Consider the following 14,557-nt stretch of genomic DNA (forward strand, 5'->3'; position numbering starts at 1 on the left):
AGGCCTCTCCAGGCCTCGAGGTGAGTAGCACCTCGGAGAGCAGCTGTAGGCTGGCTCACAGCACCCTGGCGCATAGCAGGAGCCTTGCTGGCTCCACGCAGCTCTACGGCATTCTGCGGTCGGGACCAGGGATGCTCTGGAGGAGTCAGGAGCCACTGAGTCTCAAGGGCTTAAGAGTTGAAATGCAACATACATGCCCCTGCAGAGGCATCTCTTAAGGCAGTGAGTCCTGTTGGCAAAAGCCTTGTCTTCCACCCATTTCACTCTTCTGATACTCTCCAGCTTAGTAAGCTTTAGTCTCGCATGTGTTTTCACTTTGTGCAGAACTGTAATAAGGAATCAAGTAAACATTTCTTGATAGCTTTCTCTTCACTTAAATACCACCCATCTTCATCTATATTCTCTGTCGTATCTCCACATGTACAAGGTTTGGATGCTGACCAGATAGAAACCTTTAGTAATGGTTTTTGCCTACAACCAGATAGATAATTTCCCTATTTTATTTTACTACTGAAAGATTGTGCAAAGATGCTATGACTGCACCAAATCTTTCAAACAATTGTCTTAACTTCCCTTCTGTAAGTAAAAATAAAAGGGAAGGGGAAGAGAAAGTGTAACATCATAGCCCCTTATTTTCTTCTGTCAATAATGGTTGTTGGAAGTTGAGCCACACAGCTGGTATTCCTAACTCTCCCTACTGCGAAGCTGAGCCAGCTTTTGTTCCTAAAACTGCATCTTTAAAGACACATTCTTAAATAAATAGCTAAAGTTTACTACCTGTCATAAGAATGCATAGATGACCTCTGTACAGAGGTCTCTCTACAGTGTGGCCTCCCTCTGGTCCCAATGGTCAAGAAGGGTGCAAGTCATTTGGTCTTGAATCGCAGAGGAGGACCTTGGTATTAGCTATGCAAACAGATGCACCTGGAATTTGCATTTTTTGGAAATTCTCAGCTAGACAAAACACAAAGAACACAAAGAACAATGATTTTGTAAGGAATTTTAATTCTTTGGCTCTTCAAGCTCTTAAGAGTCATTGGCTTTGGTTCTAAGAACTAAATTAGATTTAGTACCAAACATGGAGAATATATCTGTTCAAGCAGCATTGTAAGAAAAGGAATCTGGAGTGTAATTCAGAGTCCTTATAATGCTCTATGTTGCTTACCGTACACAAACTCATTTGGTTCATGTTGACATCTGGAGTACTAGTTTTAGCCTACTCAGAAATCTCATCTTCCTATGTTATCCTGTGGTATAAATGAGGCTATAAAATTCTGTGAGTCAGTCTATCACAACATTCCCCTAAAAAACTTTCCCCCACAACTTCTGCCCCTTGCTGTCAACTGAGTTGTCAGTCAGTCTCTGAGATGGACTTCCAAGATTGATGAGCTGGGTGTGGTGTGTGGGGTAGGAAGCAGTGGTAAATGACTTCAGGAGATACATGTATGGGGTGATCATAATGTGTTTTAGCTAAGTAACTGTTTAAAAAGAATTTTTTTTTTTATTAGTGGTTTCCCCCCCACAAATCAGGTATTTTAACACTTAATAAACAGCAGTATTTCATAACATTTTCCACACTGACAGAATTAATGTGGTGCAAAATTCTTTTAAATTTCAAGATGCCAAAAGAAAGGCATGTTCTGAAAACTTCCGCCAAAGACAGTATCCAAACTCCACACCGAATACTTGAAAATAATCCTAAATCTTCCTGAACTCCCATAATTTTCAAAGTTCTGCATTTTCCATGCAACAAGCAATATCATTTAAGATTTTCCCAAGACTGATTACTGTATTTCTCAATTTATTGCAGTGCTTTTAAAGTCATCCAAGATTAACATGCAGAACAAAGATACTTCGAGGTGCTTGGGTTGTCTTCCCCACTTAAGAACTGGTTAATACTTTTTAGTGCTGCTTCCACACAGAGAAAACCACAGACCATTACAGACCATTTTCTCTGCATCATCACCCTGACCAGAACATGAAGAACCTACATCTTATGATGGCTGTGCTCATCAGCAGGTTCCTGCATCAATGACTGTCAATTAGAATGACAATAAAACTTGTTTTAAAAAAAAGTAAATATAATATTAAAGGTAAAACATAAAGGAAAAGGCCTCCATTTCTTCTCTGTAACTTCTTTCTTATTTTTTATTCTTAGAGAGCTTTCATCAAAATACTTTTTCCCCTTGCTTTTGTATATTCCAGGCTTGTATTTGGAAACTGCTGTGGCAATTTGAGCATTACTGCAGTTATTAAATCGCAAGGGCTGAAAACTGAGCAATTGAAAGAATATTTACTCGGTGTGTTTAATTCTTTGGTTTTGTGCTCATGGATTTAATTCCAAAGCCTAATGAGACAAAAAAAAAAATTATTAAATAATGAGTTTCTTTTCCCTTATTATGGATTGTAGCCATTATTCTGAAAATTTGGATTTTTCTGGCAATCCATAACCACATTCAGGATAAAATGCAAAATATTTATTTGGGAGGGTGATGGAAAACAAATCTGAGCCAGGTATGGCTGAAGTAGTAACATAACTTTTACACTGAAAAAATTATTAAAACCGGACTATTTTTATATTAAAAGACAAAAAAAGAAATATTATCTATTGCCATACAACTTGACAACTTTTGCTGTCCAAAACCAAAAGCTTAGTAGAGTTTTAACATAACTCAAAAGGCTATTTGTCTAACGTAAAATTTACTTAAAAGCTAAACAAAATGTCTTCAGTACCCCATTCAGTAAAATCTCACCTTTAACTTTTATATAGCAACTTAAAGAAAATTAATTTTAGCAAGTACAAAAAGCACCCCTTGATTTACTTTTTGGACCAAACTAACTTTTTACCTAATTAAGCTGCTTTCAGTAGGAATTATGGCTACTTAAGCAAGACTGAAGGAGATGGTGAGCTGAGGTAAGAACTGAAAAAGTTTGTTGGTTTTAGAGCTTTGTGTGTTTTGCAGGTAGTTCAGTTCACACCAACTTTGATTCAAACCATCTTGAAACAATAAATAGAACCAACCACTACGAAAAGATGCACTCTATCCTACACTATGAAATGGAAAGTTACTGGGAAAGGGAAGTGAAGTTTTGGACCAGTCTTAGACAAATTATGCATTTAGTATGCACATATATAGGAGGAGGCAAAAGAAAGTACTAGCTAACATTGTTCCAGGTCTGTTAAATGAACCTGAGTAAGTTTATAAAAATAAAAATGTCAATCTATGAAAAAAGGCAGGACAAGGGATGAAGACATGTTCATGATTGGCCCAGACTGCTGTCAGAGTGGTGCACCCTCCATCCTTCAAGGTTCTCAAGACCAAACTGGATGAAGTTCTAGGTGGCCTGGTCCGATCTCACAAATGACCCTGATTTGAGGAAGACTAGAGATTCCTAAGGCCCTTTCCAGCCTGAATTATTCTGTGTTCCTACAATCCTTGTTTAATCTTATTGTTTGTGGATTGAATGCATAGCATGTGTTGAAGTGAAAATGTATGGGAGTTAATAATGGCTTAGAATAGAATGGAGTAGGATAGAATTGAATAGTTCCATTGGAAGAGAACTATGATCAGGTAGTCCAACTGCCTGACCAGTTCAGGCTGACCAAAAGTTAAAGCATATTATTAAGGACATTGTCCAAATGCCTCTTGAACACTGACAGTCATCATGGGGCATGATGATCCTACCTTTCTAGGAAGCCTGTTACAGAGCTTGACCACCCTCTTGGAAAAGAAATGTTTCCTAGTATCTAGACTGAACCTTCTCTGGCAGAGCTCTGAGACATTACCAGGCATCCTGTGACTGGATCCCAGGGAGATCAAGCATGTCGCTCTCCACTGCCCCTGAGGAAGCTGTAGAGAGTAATGAGGTCACCCCTCAGCCTCTTTCTGCCTTCTGGCCCTTCCACCAGCTAGGCTGCACTTTTCTGGACATCTTCGAGGACCTTTACATTGTTTTTAAATCATGGGGCTTAGAACTGCACACAGTTTGAGTCAGAGTTTACTTGTCAGTAACTAATACTCAACCTAGAAAAGGCCGGAATCTCAAGCTTTTGATTTTTTTCATTCTATTTCAAATACATTGTCATTTCAGTCTTATGAATGCTTTTTATTTTCTCTTTGCAGAGCTAAGTAGTTTGTAACTACATTTACTGTGCCAATGCTCTTTAAAAATGTTAAATCTTAGTTAAGATTCATAAATAGTTGAAAATATTTGTCAGAGTAGTCTTTTAAATAATTTACGGAGGATTTAGATATGATGTTTTAAGTCTAAATATATTCCCAGCTCTCACCCAAAAGTGAAATTAAAAAGTTATCAAAAATTTCAAGACAAATAAGACAGGAGGTTCAAATGGACTTACGCTCAGATTTTAAAAGATTCACAAGAGTTTAGGTATTTATATTAGTATACAACAAATAATAATCATCTTATGAAAGAAGCAGTTACTCCCTCTTCTGGAGGGATGCATTAGAAAAGATTTAGTGAGACATGCTCCCAGACCAGATAGGCTTTGTCAAAAGCAAAGATATTGCAATTATATTAGGAGATTTCTTGATCTGGTAAAAAAACTCGCATCACCCAGTTACCTCGGGTTTTTTTTCTTTGTGACTTTTAACCCTTTTACTGAACAGGATGGAGATCTGTAAGTGTGGTGCATTAGGAAATGGTTTTCCATTCTACTTGGACATCGGATTATATAGATAAAGAATGTTGCACAAAAAGTGGATTTCTCAAAAAGATGTTGGATAATAGATGTATCTGGCAAAAATAGCCTAATATATCTCCATTTCAGGCTAATCTCAAGATATTCTTGTAAAATACAAATTTTCCTTTCCTGCACTTTTCACTTACTTAAAGTGAAAGAAATTTTCATTAGACCCTGTTAACCACATAATCCTGTTTAGGTCAGAACAACTATCACCAAATTAGGCTCTTTACCAAGCATACACCACCAGACACTGTAATTTCTACATAAAAGGTCTTCTTTTCCAGCAACTTTATCATAGAAAAACATACATTCATTTCAATATAGCTTGAAGGAAGACAAAAAATGATTTCTAGTCATGTTCGGTGTTATTTCAGAAAGCTGATTCTTCCTTTAGCAGCAGATAAGATGAAAATTATTAATTCTTATAAGTTTGAACTAGAAGTTTGTTTGTGTTAATTACAGTGATACATTATGTGGCATGGCGACAACCTGGTTTTCTTTTTTTTTTTATTAAGCAAGTACATGTTTTTGTATCAATGCAAATGCTTTAAGTTGCTTCTTTTCCATGCTAGCTTCAAACCTCTCTTTTGATATGGATGTTTGCGGTATTCAGTGCATCCTCCTCCTCAAAAGCCCACATGTGTTGCCACTCTCACACACTTGGATCTTGGATTTTTCTACACTGTGAACTGCAAATAGAATGTGTCCCCAAAGTACGCATGATTTGCATGGCTCTCATACTGTATCATACTTCAGCTTGTTCACTGAAAGAAGAAAGACAGATCAGAGATAGAACTGGACATCCTTTGAAGACGGAGCCAGACCTCCAGCTAGCCGTTTTGCAGGAACTTCAGAGCTGGAATACAGTCTTTGCTATTCTTAATTGAACTGTGTTCGATTAGAACACAGGGCTGTTACATTTAAAAATGGATTGTCAGAAAGGTGATGCAGATAATACAGTGCGTGGTCTAGAGTATGTGGGGTTCATTGCTCTATTTCTATATAAGATCTTTGGTTTATTTTTTTGTCCGGCACCTGTTTTCCACAGCAATACACTCTGCACTGCTTTGTTATTATACCGTTTTTTTTGTATTTCAGAGCAGGAAATGGTTGTTTTTAAGGGCTGAGGGAAACAAGAAATCAGTATTTGAAAATGTTGAATGAAATCTGGCCTCTCCACAAAACCAAGAAAAATTAAAACTGTTGTTTAAAATGAAAAATAAAAGAACCATGAACAACCACTAGAAAGTGCCCTTCTTTTCATCTCCTGGTTCTTCCAGAACTTCCAGACTTTCTGCAAAGGTTTTTGCAATCTTTTATTTAGCAAATTACTTATCAACAATATAATTGCTGTAAACTGATAAAGGAAAAAATACAGGCAAAATAAAAGAGCATTATGCTTCCTTTTGTGTTAGATGACAGAAAACAGAGTTAAATCCCTACATTCTGCCACTTGAATAGTCTATTGCATTGAAATGACTATTGAAAGTCTTTGTTACATCTCTTCTGCTATGTTCTTTGAACTCTGTTGGTTTTGATGCTGTTGATAAGTCTATGATCATTTTTTGTGTATGTAACTCCCTAGGTTTGTTTATTTGGATTCCTACAAAACTGAACTATGAAATCACATCTGCTTTCTCTTAACAAATTTAACTCGCTAGTATATTTGTATAAAGAACGCAAATGTCTTTCTTGTAATAAAAATAAAACATATAAAACAAGATTTAAAAATAATTTTAGGAGTTTTTACAAACATTTTTGTGTTTTGGTCTGTTTGGTAGTGATGATTCATTTTTAAGGAAATGCTATATGTTGAACTACATTTCAGGCTGGTAGTATTTTGAGAGTTAGTCATATTCAGCCATTTTCTGTGAACTTATACTTTGACCTCTGTCAATGTTTGGAATAGGATGTATAGTTCAAAAACGTTAATGTGAGAGAGTCCAAGTGCATAAAGAAATCAGACTAAAAATAGTTTAAAATCACCTCAGTACAGTCCACATTTTACCTTATTGTCAGGGTAGTAACAGGACATAGAAGAGTACTCACAGTGGTTTTGTAATTAATGTTACCATTCTAGAACATGAGGACGCACTGCAGAATGTGTCTACCGTTTACCTTTTTGAGAAGTGATTTCAATATAAAATGATAAACCCTCATTTCTTCTAAGTCAAACAGTTCACTGCCAGGAGAAATTTTGTCTTATTTGTATACTGATGGCTTATTTGTAAATTGTTTTCCAACAGGATTGAGTCAACTACTCATTGTACTTCATATATACTCTTAAAAGAAAACAAAATGAAGAGAAGTTGCCAGCGACCTTGTTTTTATTTAGACGCACATTAAAAATGTTATGTCACAGCTTTGGTTGACTGGAATGATACGCATACTTAAATTTTAACAGTATTTTTTTTTTAAATGGTAAACAAGTGTACATTCAGTTGTGTGCAAGACCAACACTGTCAATAACACAATTACACTATAGAAAATGAAATGTTGTAAGTATATAGCTACGATACCCTTCATAATATTGGTATTCAACCAGCATGTTTAGAATTAGTCTGTTGAAGCCATCTGACGTGTAGTAAACACTGAAAACAGACCCCAGGGCAAAGTAAATCTAGTTATAGTTGCACTGGCTCTAGAGTCAAGTAGGAGCCCTACTTAAAAACATTACTCAGAAGCTACGTCTTCTGCAACTTAAATGTGAAAGGAATTACCAAACTTGTAGTTTATGAAGACCATTATTAATAATCAGCCACTTGAACTTACAAAAGTGGATAATATTTTCATACATTTGGGATAATTACAGTAATTCAATTTTCATGCCAAAATTATAAATCACAATAACTGCTGAGTCTGGGTGATTATACAACCCAGTATCTCAAAGTTCCATTGGCTTATTACTGCTTCTCACAGCTCTTGTACAATCTTTAATGTCTTTTTTTAACAAAAGCTGTTGTCAATCCCCTAGATTGGAAAGAGAGAGGTATGAAAATATCCAAACAAAGATGAATCCTGAGAATTTTGCAACAGTAAGTACTGAGTTCTGGTAGACCACAGTCTCTCTACCCTGAAGGGATGATAATAAAGCACAAATGGAATATTTACAATTTTTAGGATAAACTTACTAGCAGACCAGCTGTAACCATTTCTCTTTTTACAAAACCTGCTTTTTAATATCATCTTTTTATAGAAACATATGGCAAAGAAAATAAAACTGTCTTTCTAGTAAACAAAAGAACGTTTTGATAAAACATATTAAAGACAGTTTTATCTGCTGGATGATATACAGGTGCCTGTATACAGGCATTATACTAAACAACAAAAGAGAAGTTGTACTTGAATGCTACAGGTCTGATGTAAACATGGAATAAAAATAAGAAGACTCAAAAGCGGCAATACATTACCTCACTCCATCATGCCTAATTATTGCAGCATATATGATATAAAATAATTCATATGCAGGAAATACCTGCTTATCTTCAAAACCAGGCAAAAAAGAACTCTTTGGAAATGTAGTTAAATTAGAAAAAAAGCTTCTAGCCAAGACGTGTTACCTTCCAGCTCACAAAGGAAATTCAGAGGGAGATTATAAACTCCTGAAAATAGAAGTTTATAACGACAACAGACAAAGACTTCATTACAGTGACATCAACAGAGCCACTGTAAGACATACATTTTTTTGTTGTACAAATTTATAGTAAATATTTGAAGATGCTGAAAAGATTCATGTGCAGCTTTTCCATTAAATGTGTGCAGTTCATCAAACTGATAAATAAATACAATTCCTGAAATGTGTTAGAAAATGAGAAAAGACCTTTGACCTAAGTATGTAGCATGCGAACTAGTTAACCATGTATAAACTGAAGATTCTTAAGGGCACTATGAACTGCAGACATGAATTCATGCCTTTTGAAAGCTCAATAATTCAGTTGAATGCACATTAAAAATTGTTTAGGAAGTTGCTTCCAGTTTTGTCTGGTCAACTTCATTTCTTCTCAGAAAGAGTTTCATCGCTAAGTTCTACATCTAGTGAGGCCCCCTCAAGACATAGCTTAACATTAGATACACAAACAGAAGAACCAGGGGTAGCTGTATAGATAAAGGAAAAAAAGGTATTAGGTTTTACAGTTACTGTCTATGCTAAAAAGCATCAAAAGCAAGAAAAATGCAAGCTACCTAGCACAGAAACACGCACAAAGCTATACTGCATCTAATGAAGCAAGAAACGCATTGGGATTTTGTTTTAGAGGCCCTGTAAACAGCACAACCATCCAAAACCAGACAGTACAGCTGTCTAACAATTCAAACTGAATATAAGAATGACTGAATGCATCATTATGTTATTGGCAGCTTTAGTCACAACCTGGTCACAAATCTCTATGGTAAATGTTCAGAAAACATCTTAGAACTTCTGCCGTTTAACTAATTTTCCTTTTCTTGTCTTACTTGGAGATAGCTGGAAATACTATCATACTTTGAAACAAAATAAACCAAAACCAAACCCCATGAAATTTCAGGCCACAGGAATTCTTTCAAACACTTTAGATGATAAGAAAAAATGATTACTAATGCAGTTTAGCTGCTAAAACTGTTTGTGCCATGCTACTGAGTTCTTGCTGACCTGTAAATGATCCCACTTACATAGTAAGGGAATGTTAAAAATAGTTGCCCTAAGAAATTACGTAGTATGTAAGAAAGCTGGAAATAATGGAATAAAGTTAGCCATTCTGCCTCTGACAGAAGTTACTTACATAACGTTGGTTTCTCTATTGCTTGCCTTTCAGGCAAAGTTTCAAGTGGTGGTGGTTGAATTTTTGCAGGGGTATATGTATTTAAAGAAATTTTTCTTCCTGACAGTGGAATCATGTAAGTTGGAGAAGCTGAAATGGGTGGGGAAAAATAGAAAAAATACATCATTATTAATAAAAATGCTCTCACCTGAGCAAAATGTCAAAAAACAGTAGCCACAGAACTGTGTATCTGTCCAGCAATAGCGCTGCCACAGTTATACAACTTTCAGCTCAGCTACCGATTCTTGACTCAAGTGTTAAAACCTTAAAGCATAAAAGACAAATCTAAAAATCTCCTTTTTGCCTCAGAAAGTGACATAACTTCACACTGGCTAAGGCAGCTAAGCCAAATTTCAGCAACAGCTGCCTTGCCAGAAAACTGGCAAAAGCATTAGAACTACTTCTCACAGGTCCTGAAGATCGCACTGGAAGAGGCATTTAGTCCAAAATGCCTATGAAAAGTGTGTACAATACGTTATTCTCTAGACAACTTTCAAATGTTATAGGAAAGCAGGAGAACAGAGCACCTATGCCCTCAATTCTATCAGGTCTAATTTCTAACCACTTCTTTGTAGAAAGGTGACACCTTTCTACAGAAGTATGAAAGTTTTTTAAAAATATTTTTTTGTTTTGTGAACACTAAATTCTGAACTGATTTTGAAGTGACACAAACTTCCTAACCAGTGTTACAAAGCATTTTAAATAGCTAAGAACTTTAAAATACCTGCAAGCCTCTCTGAGTTCTTTTTCAGTAACATCAGTTTTCTTAAATTGCTTATCTTCCTTCTCAGGTATAGGGGTCCTACCCTATCACATTAGCTGCTGATTAAAATCTAAACTGTATAAAACTGAAGAGGAAAAAAGGAAAAGCTAGGTAGCCTTTTTATCAGTGCTAGCAAATACAAATTTTCCAATGAAAGCATGAGTCTTTAGACATTTCCTCAAGAGAAATGATTTTTAGTCACTTGATGTGTGAATTATAAGCATCCTAATATATGGTAAACCTGACCTAACAGAAATTGTTCCCAAAGACACCGCAATAGAATCAGAATGGGAAATCATCTTCCCAGTGACATGCTCATGGACAGAACTCCATTTGCATTTCAAGATCTATTAAACATGCAGTACAAAGTACTAAAAAGCAAAGTAACTGCAAGGCAGTTGAAACTCCAAGAAATCCTGAAAGAAAAAGGAAATAACACAGTGTAAGATATAAAAGGCTTGCAAAAGGCAACACTACGCTGCTGAAGTTACTGCTAATACAACAGGACAGTATAAGGCTGAAAATACAGTATGCTCACTCCTTGTAATTGAGCTAACAGGGTGGGCAGTACAGAGAAAGAACGTGAGGAAAGAAACCAATTACAATTTCATTAAATCCTTACCCCATTCAACAGAGACATTACTTCAATGTATTATGACAATACCTGTACCACAAAAGCATACTGCAAAAATTAAAATTATGGTTTATGTATGTATGTATTTAATTTTTTAAAATACGGTATTCTTAGTTTACTTGTTAGCTGTAAAATACTGGGAAGATTAAGTAGATAATGTTTAACAATTTAAAATGAACATAATTACAAACAAAAATCAGTACATGTCTCCTGTAGACTTTCCCTTGATGAAGCAGCAACAGAGGCAAGAAATTCATCCACCTGCTTCAGAGACAAGGAGTTATGTAGAGTTTCCAGAGGGCAAATAGAAGGCACCATGGAATATAGTTCAAAACCTAGAAGAAAAATAATAAAAAAAAGATATTTCCAAACATAAGACAGGATTTAAGGTATTGGATGGGCAAGTATTAATGCATTATAAGAGGTACTTATTTTAAATCAACACATGCAGACATAGTACTCTCGAAATGATGGACGCTAAATATTATAGGAGCTGGAACAAGATGTGCCAATTTCTAGAGTGTACTAAACGAAAGGTATCATGCAAGATACCATGAGATACAAATCCCATATACCCAAAAAGTGGTCTTCAAACATCACAACTGTGCTTTACTCCCAAACCAGTCATGAAAGATAACTTTCCTCTAAGACAAATTTAGTAAACTGCTAGAAAAAATACAGAAATGGTAGTAGTTCTCCTACTCACTAAACAGATAACTCATTAATGCAAATAAAATAGGATAGCTATGTTTTCAAATGTTAGTAAACAAGCGCTAAAAATGCTAAAACTTCCAAGAAATAAATCTGCAGAATTCACGGTCTATCATCTTCAGTATTCTGTGGAAGCAAACTGTTGTCTTCAATATCAAAGAAAAACCACTGTTAGCACTTTTGTACCATGAAGTTACATGTTTTAACTTTGTAAGATTTATACCTACCTTTATGCATTTGAAAACATTACTTAAAAGCCTAGAAATTTCATATATTAGAAAAAGTAAGTATAGCAACCCAAAATCTAAGTATTTTTTTGACTTTGATTTTCTACATTAGTATTTATCATACATCAACCACACATATCCATATTACTAACAAACAAAAAGCATTTAAACATTTTGGAAAAGAAAAATCAGTTCTCTAAGGTGATGCAAGTTTCATAACTCAATGAACAGCTCTTCATCCAACTGCATTTCAGAAGAGGAAAATATGTCCATCAGTGTTTTCAACATACAGCTGTAACATCACAACTTTCAAATTCAGTATTTTAAATTTACAGTTGTTACATTTATTTTAAGATATTCAAATGAAGAAACAATAATGAATGAAAAAATGTTAAGAATTTCAGTTTAAGGTACATTTATTAGATATAGCATTATGACTGTGAACCGTTCCCTCACATTAAGTAATAAGGATCAATATTCCTGTGATATCCAGTGTTCCCCATTCACTCCCCATTTAGTGCTTTCCATAGAGAATTAACTCAACAAAATGTCAACCTTCATATGTATCTATTTATATTTGGATCTACCTGTCCCTTGATGGACAGTCACTTCAAATATACAATTGACTGTAGTGTACTTCTGTCAACTTCACTTACATTACAAATAAAATACTGCATTTCATGGAAATTTAGTTTTCATGTACAAAAGAAACACCACTACATATTTAATTTCTATTTTCCAATAAAGGCAATAGGTAAGATTCTGTGGAAGCACTAAAATGTTTGGCATACGTATTAATATCATAAATAACTATGCAAGCTTGCGAAGTGTAAACCCTTTCTTTGCATTACAGTAAGATATAAGACTTATATCTTTACCCTGACAGAAAAGTCACTATCACCTGAATGAGAATTTTTTAAATTTTGCCAAGAATGTAGTGGAACAATGTCAAGTTAACTTTTTAGTTACTATTACTTTTATAGTGCAGTATTACAGAAAACCAGAAAGGAACTTTGAAATACACACATGCCTTAAAAACAAACAAACAAACAACAAAAAAACCCAGAACAAAAAAAAAAAGAGGAAAAAAAGTTTTATTCAGTCAGGATTTTCTCCTCCATAGGTTTTTACTCAGTTTTGACAATTCTGCTATCAGACAGCTATAGCCCAGCATGTTGTTGTAGTATCTTTGTGACTAAGGGATATGAGTTAAAAGATAACCTGGAAATGTATCTGCAGTGTTTTCTCGAAATATTTTATATAAGTATTTTATAACATTATGAGAAATAAATTTGAATTTTAATGATGAAGAAGCCTGTCAATATCCTTTCAAAAAAGCAATTTCCTGTAAACTAACAAACTTTGAACTTTGGCTATATTTATTCTTAACGCACTACCCCCATCAAAAGACAAGGCAATGAAAGGGTTAACACAGCATCTCAAAAAGCCAGCCTGCTGTCTTAAAAGCTATAGAGACACACCACTGGAGCCTAGAAATTCCACAGAGGAAATGGACCAGCACCTAAAGAATGTGAGTGTTCTACACAGAGGCCCAGAAAATAAGATATAGAACTGTCAGAAGATACTTGTTTCACCCTGTTCCTTGAACTAAAGATGGGAGGTGTGGGGGTGTGGAGATAGTATTAAATTAATTAGAAGGGTGTAACAACATAAAGATAAGATAAAAAAGAGTGAAAGGGACAAGAGGAATCAAAATGGTAGTCCAGAGGACACATAAAGTAACATGATTATGTTCTTAGGTTACTAGATAACCCTTGGAAACGTGATATATTTGGGTCTCACAGGAGCTCATACAGTATGCGTCATCTTGAAAAAATGTGGTAAAACTGCTGTATTAAATGAACCAGAACAATCAGTGCATTCATTAAAAGCAATTTAGATCCTTTCTTAAAGAATGCTGTCACAAAAGATCGTGCTAAATTGAACAGAAAGTAATCATATTATTAGACACTGATACTCAAATGCAGTTTTTCCTTTCTGACATTCTATATTTTGGAAATATTATTTGGTTTGACTCCTAACTTTCCCATTTGAAACAGGACACTAGAACTGGCATTTTAGATCACACAGTCCTAAAGGTATTAATTCAGCTTACTATAGCAGTTTCCCTTCAAGAAGCACTGCAGTGCAAAAGGTCACTTTTTCATTCCAAATGAATACAAAGGACTCCTTTGCTTCTAAAAAAGCCAAATGAAATCTCTGGTTTCTTTATAACTTCGTTTCTAAGCTAATATATTTTGAATCTAATATGAAAATGCTAACAATTTCCACTACAGTTTCAATAATATCCTCATTACTGTACTCAGCTAGCAGTCATGCATATTTTAAAACTGCCATTAAAGAAATCTGGAAAAGCTACATTAAGATCTGGAGGATGCTGAAGACCAAGTCTAGTTTTCAGAACAGGATACATTTTGGGCCTATTTAATCTTATAGAAAGGTAGGCATGACATATTTTGCTGAGGAAGAAAAGGATGTATCTCTGTCCTGTGTGTTAAATCAGACTTTTATTGTAACTATGGTAGACTAAAGACAAGTTAACTCTCACTCTTGAAGCTCAAAAGGTCAATGCAAGCAACAGGCTGCTCCCTTGCTGTGATTTTTAGTGCAGTATTTAAGTAATTTGCACATCCAATGAACAGAGGAGTATGATATGGTAAAATAAATTCTTGTCAACTGATAAATATAGCAATTTAG

The 14,557-nt window shown here is 35.1% G+C and overlaps 1 protein-coding gene across 1 annotated transcript in view; it reads right to left on the bottom strand.

Annotated features, from left to right (window-relative positions):
• Positions 1-8,699: 8,699 nt before the first annotated feature.
• The window catches only part of PPIP5K2 (diphosphoinositol pentakisphosphate kinase 2), a 41,520-nt gene continuing 35,662 nt past the window's right edge, over positions 8,700-14,557 (bottom strand). The window contains exons 27-29 of the mRNA XM_010142415.1: positions 11,105-11,236; positions 9,466-9,594; positions 8,700-8,803 (exon numbers count right to left, since the gene is read on the bottom strand). Coding sequence (XP_010140717.1) covers positions 8,700-8,803; positions 9,466-9,594; positions 11,105-11,236 — 365 coding nt within the window. The remainder of the gene's footprint in view (positions 8,804-9,465; positions 9,595-11,104; positions 11,237-14,557) is intronic.

Source organism: Buceros rhinoceros, unplaced genomic scaffold (assembly GCF_000710305.1).
Source record: "Buceros rhinoceros silvestris isolate BGI_N320 unplaced genomic scaffold, ASM71030v1 scaffold17338, whole genome shotgun sequence".
Classification (NCBI taxonomy): Eukaryota; Metazoa; Chordata; class Aves; order Bucerotiformes; family Bucerotidae; genus Buceros; species Buceros rhinoceros.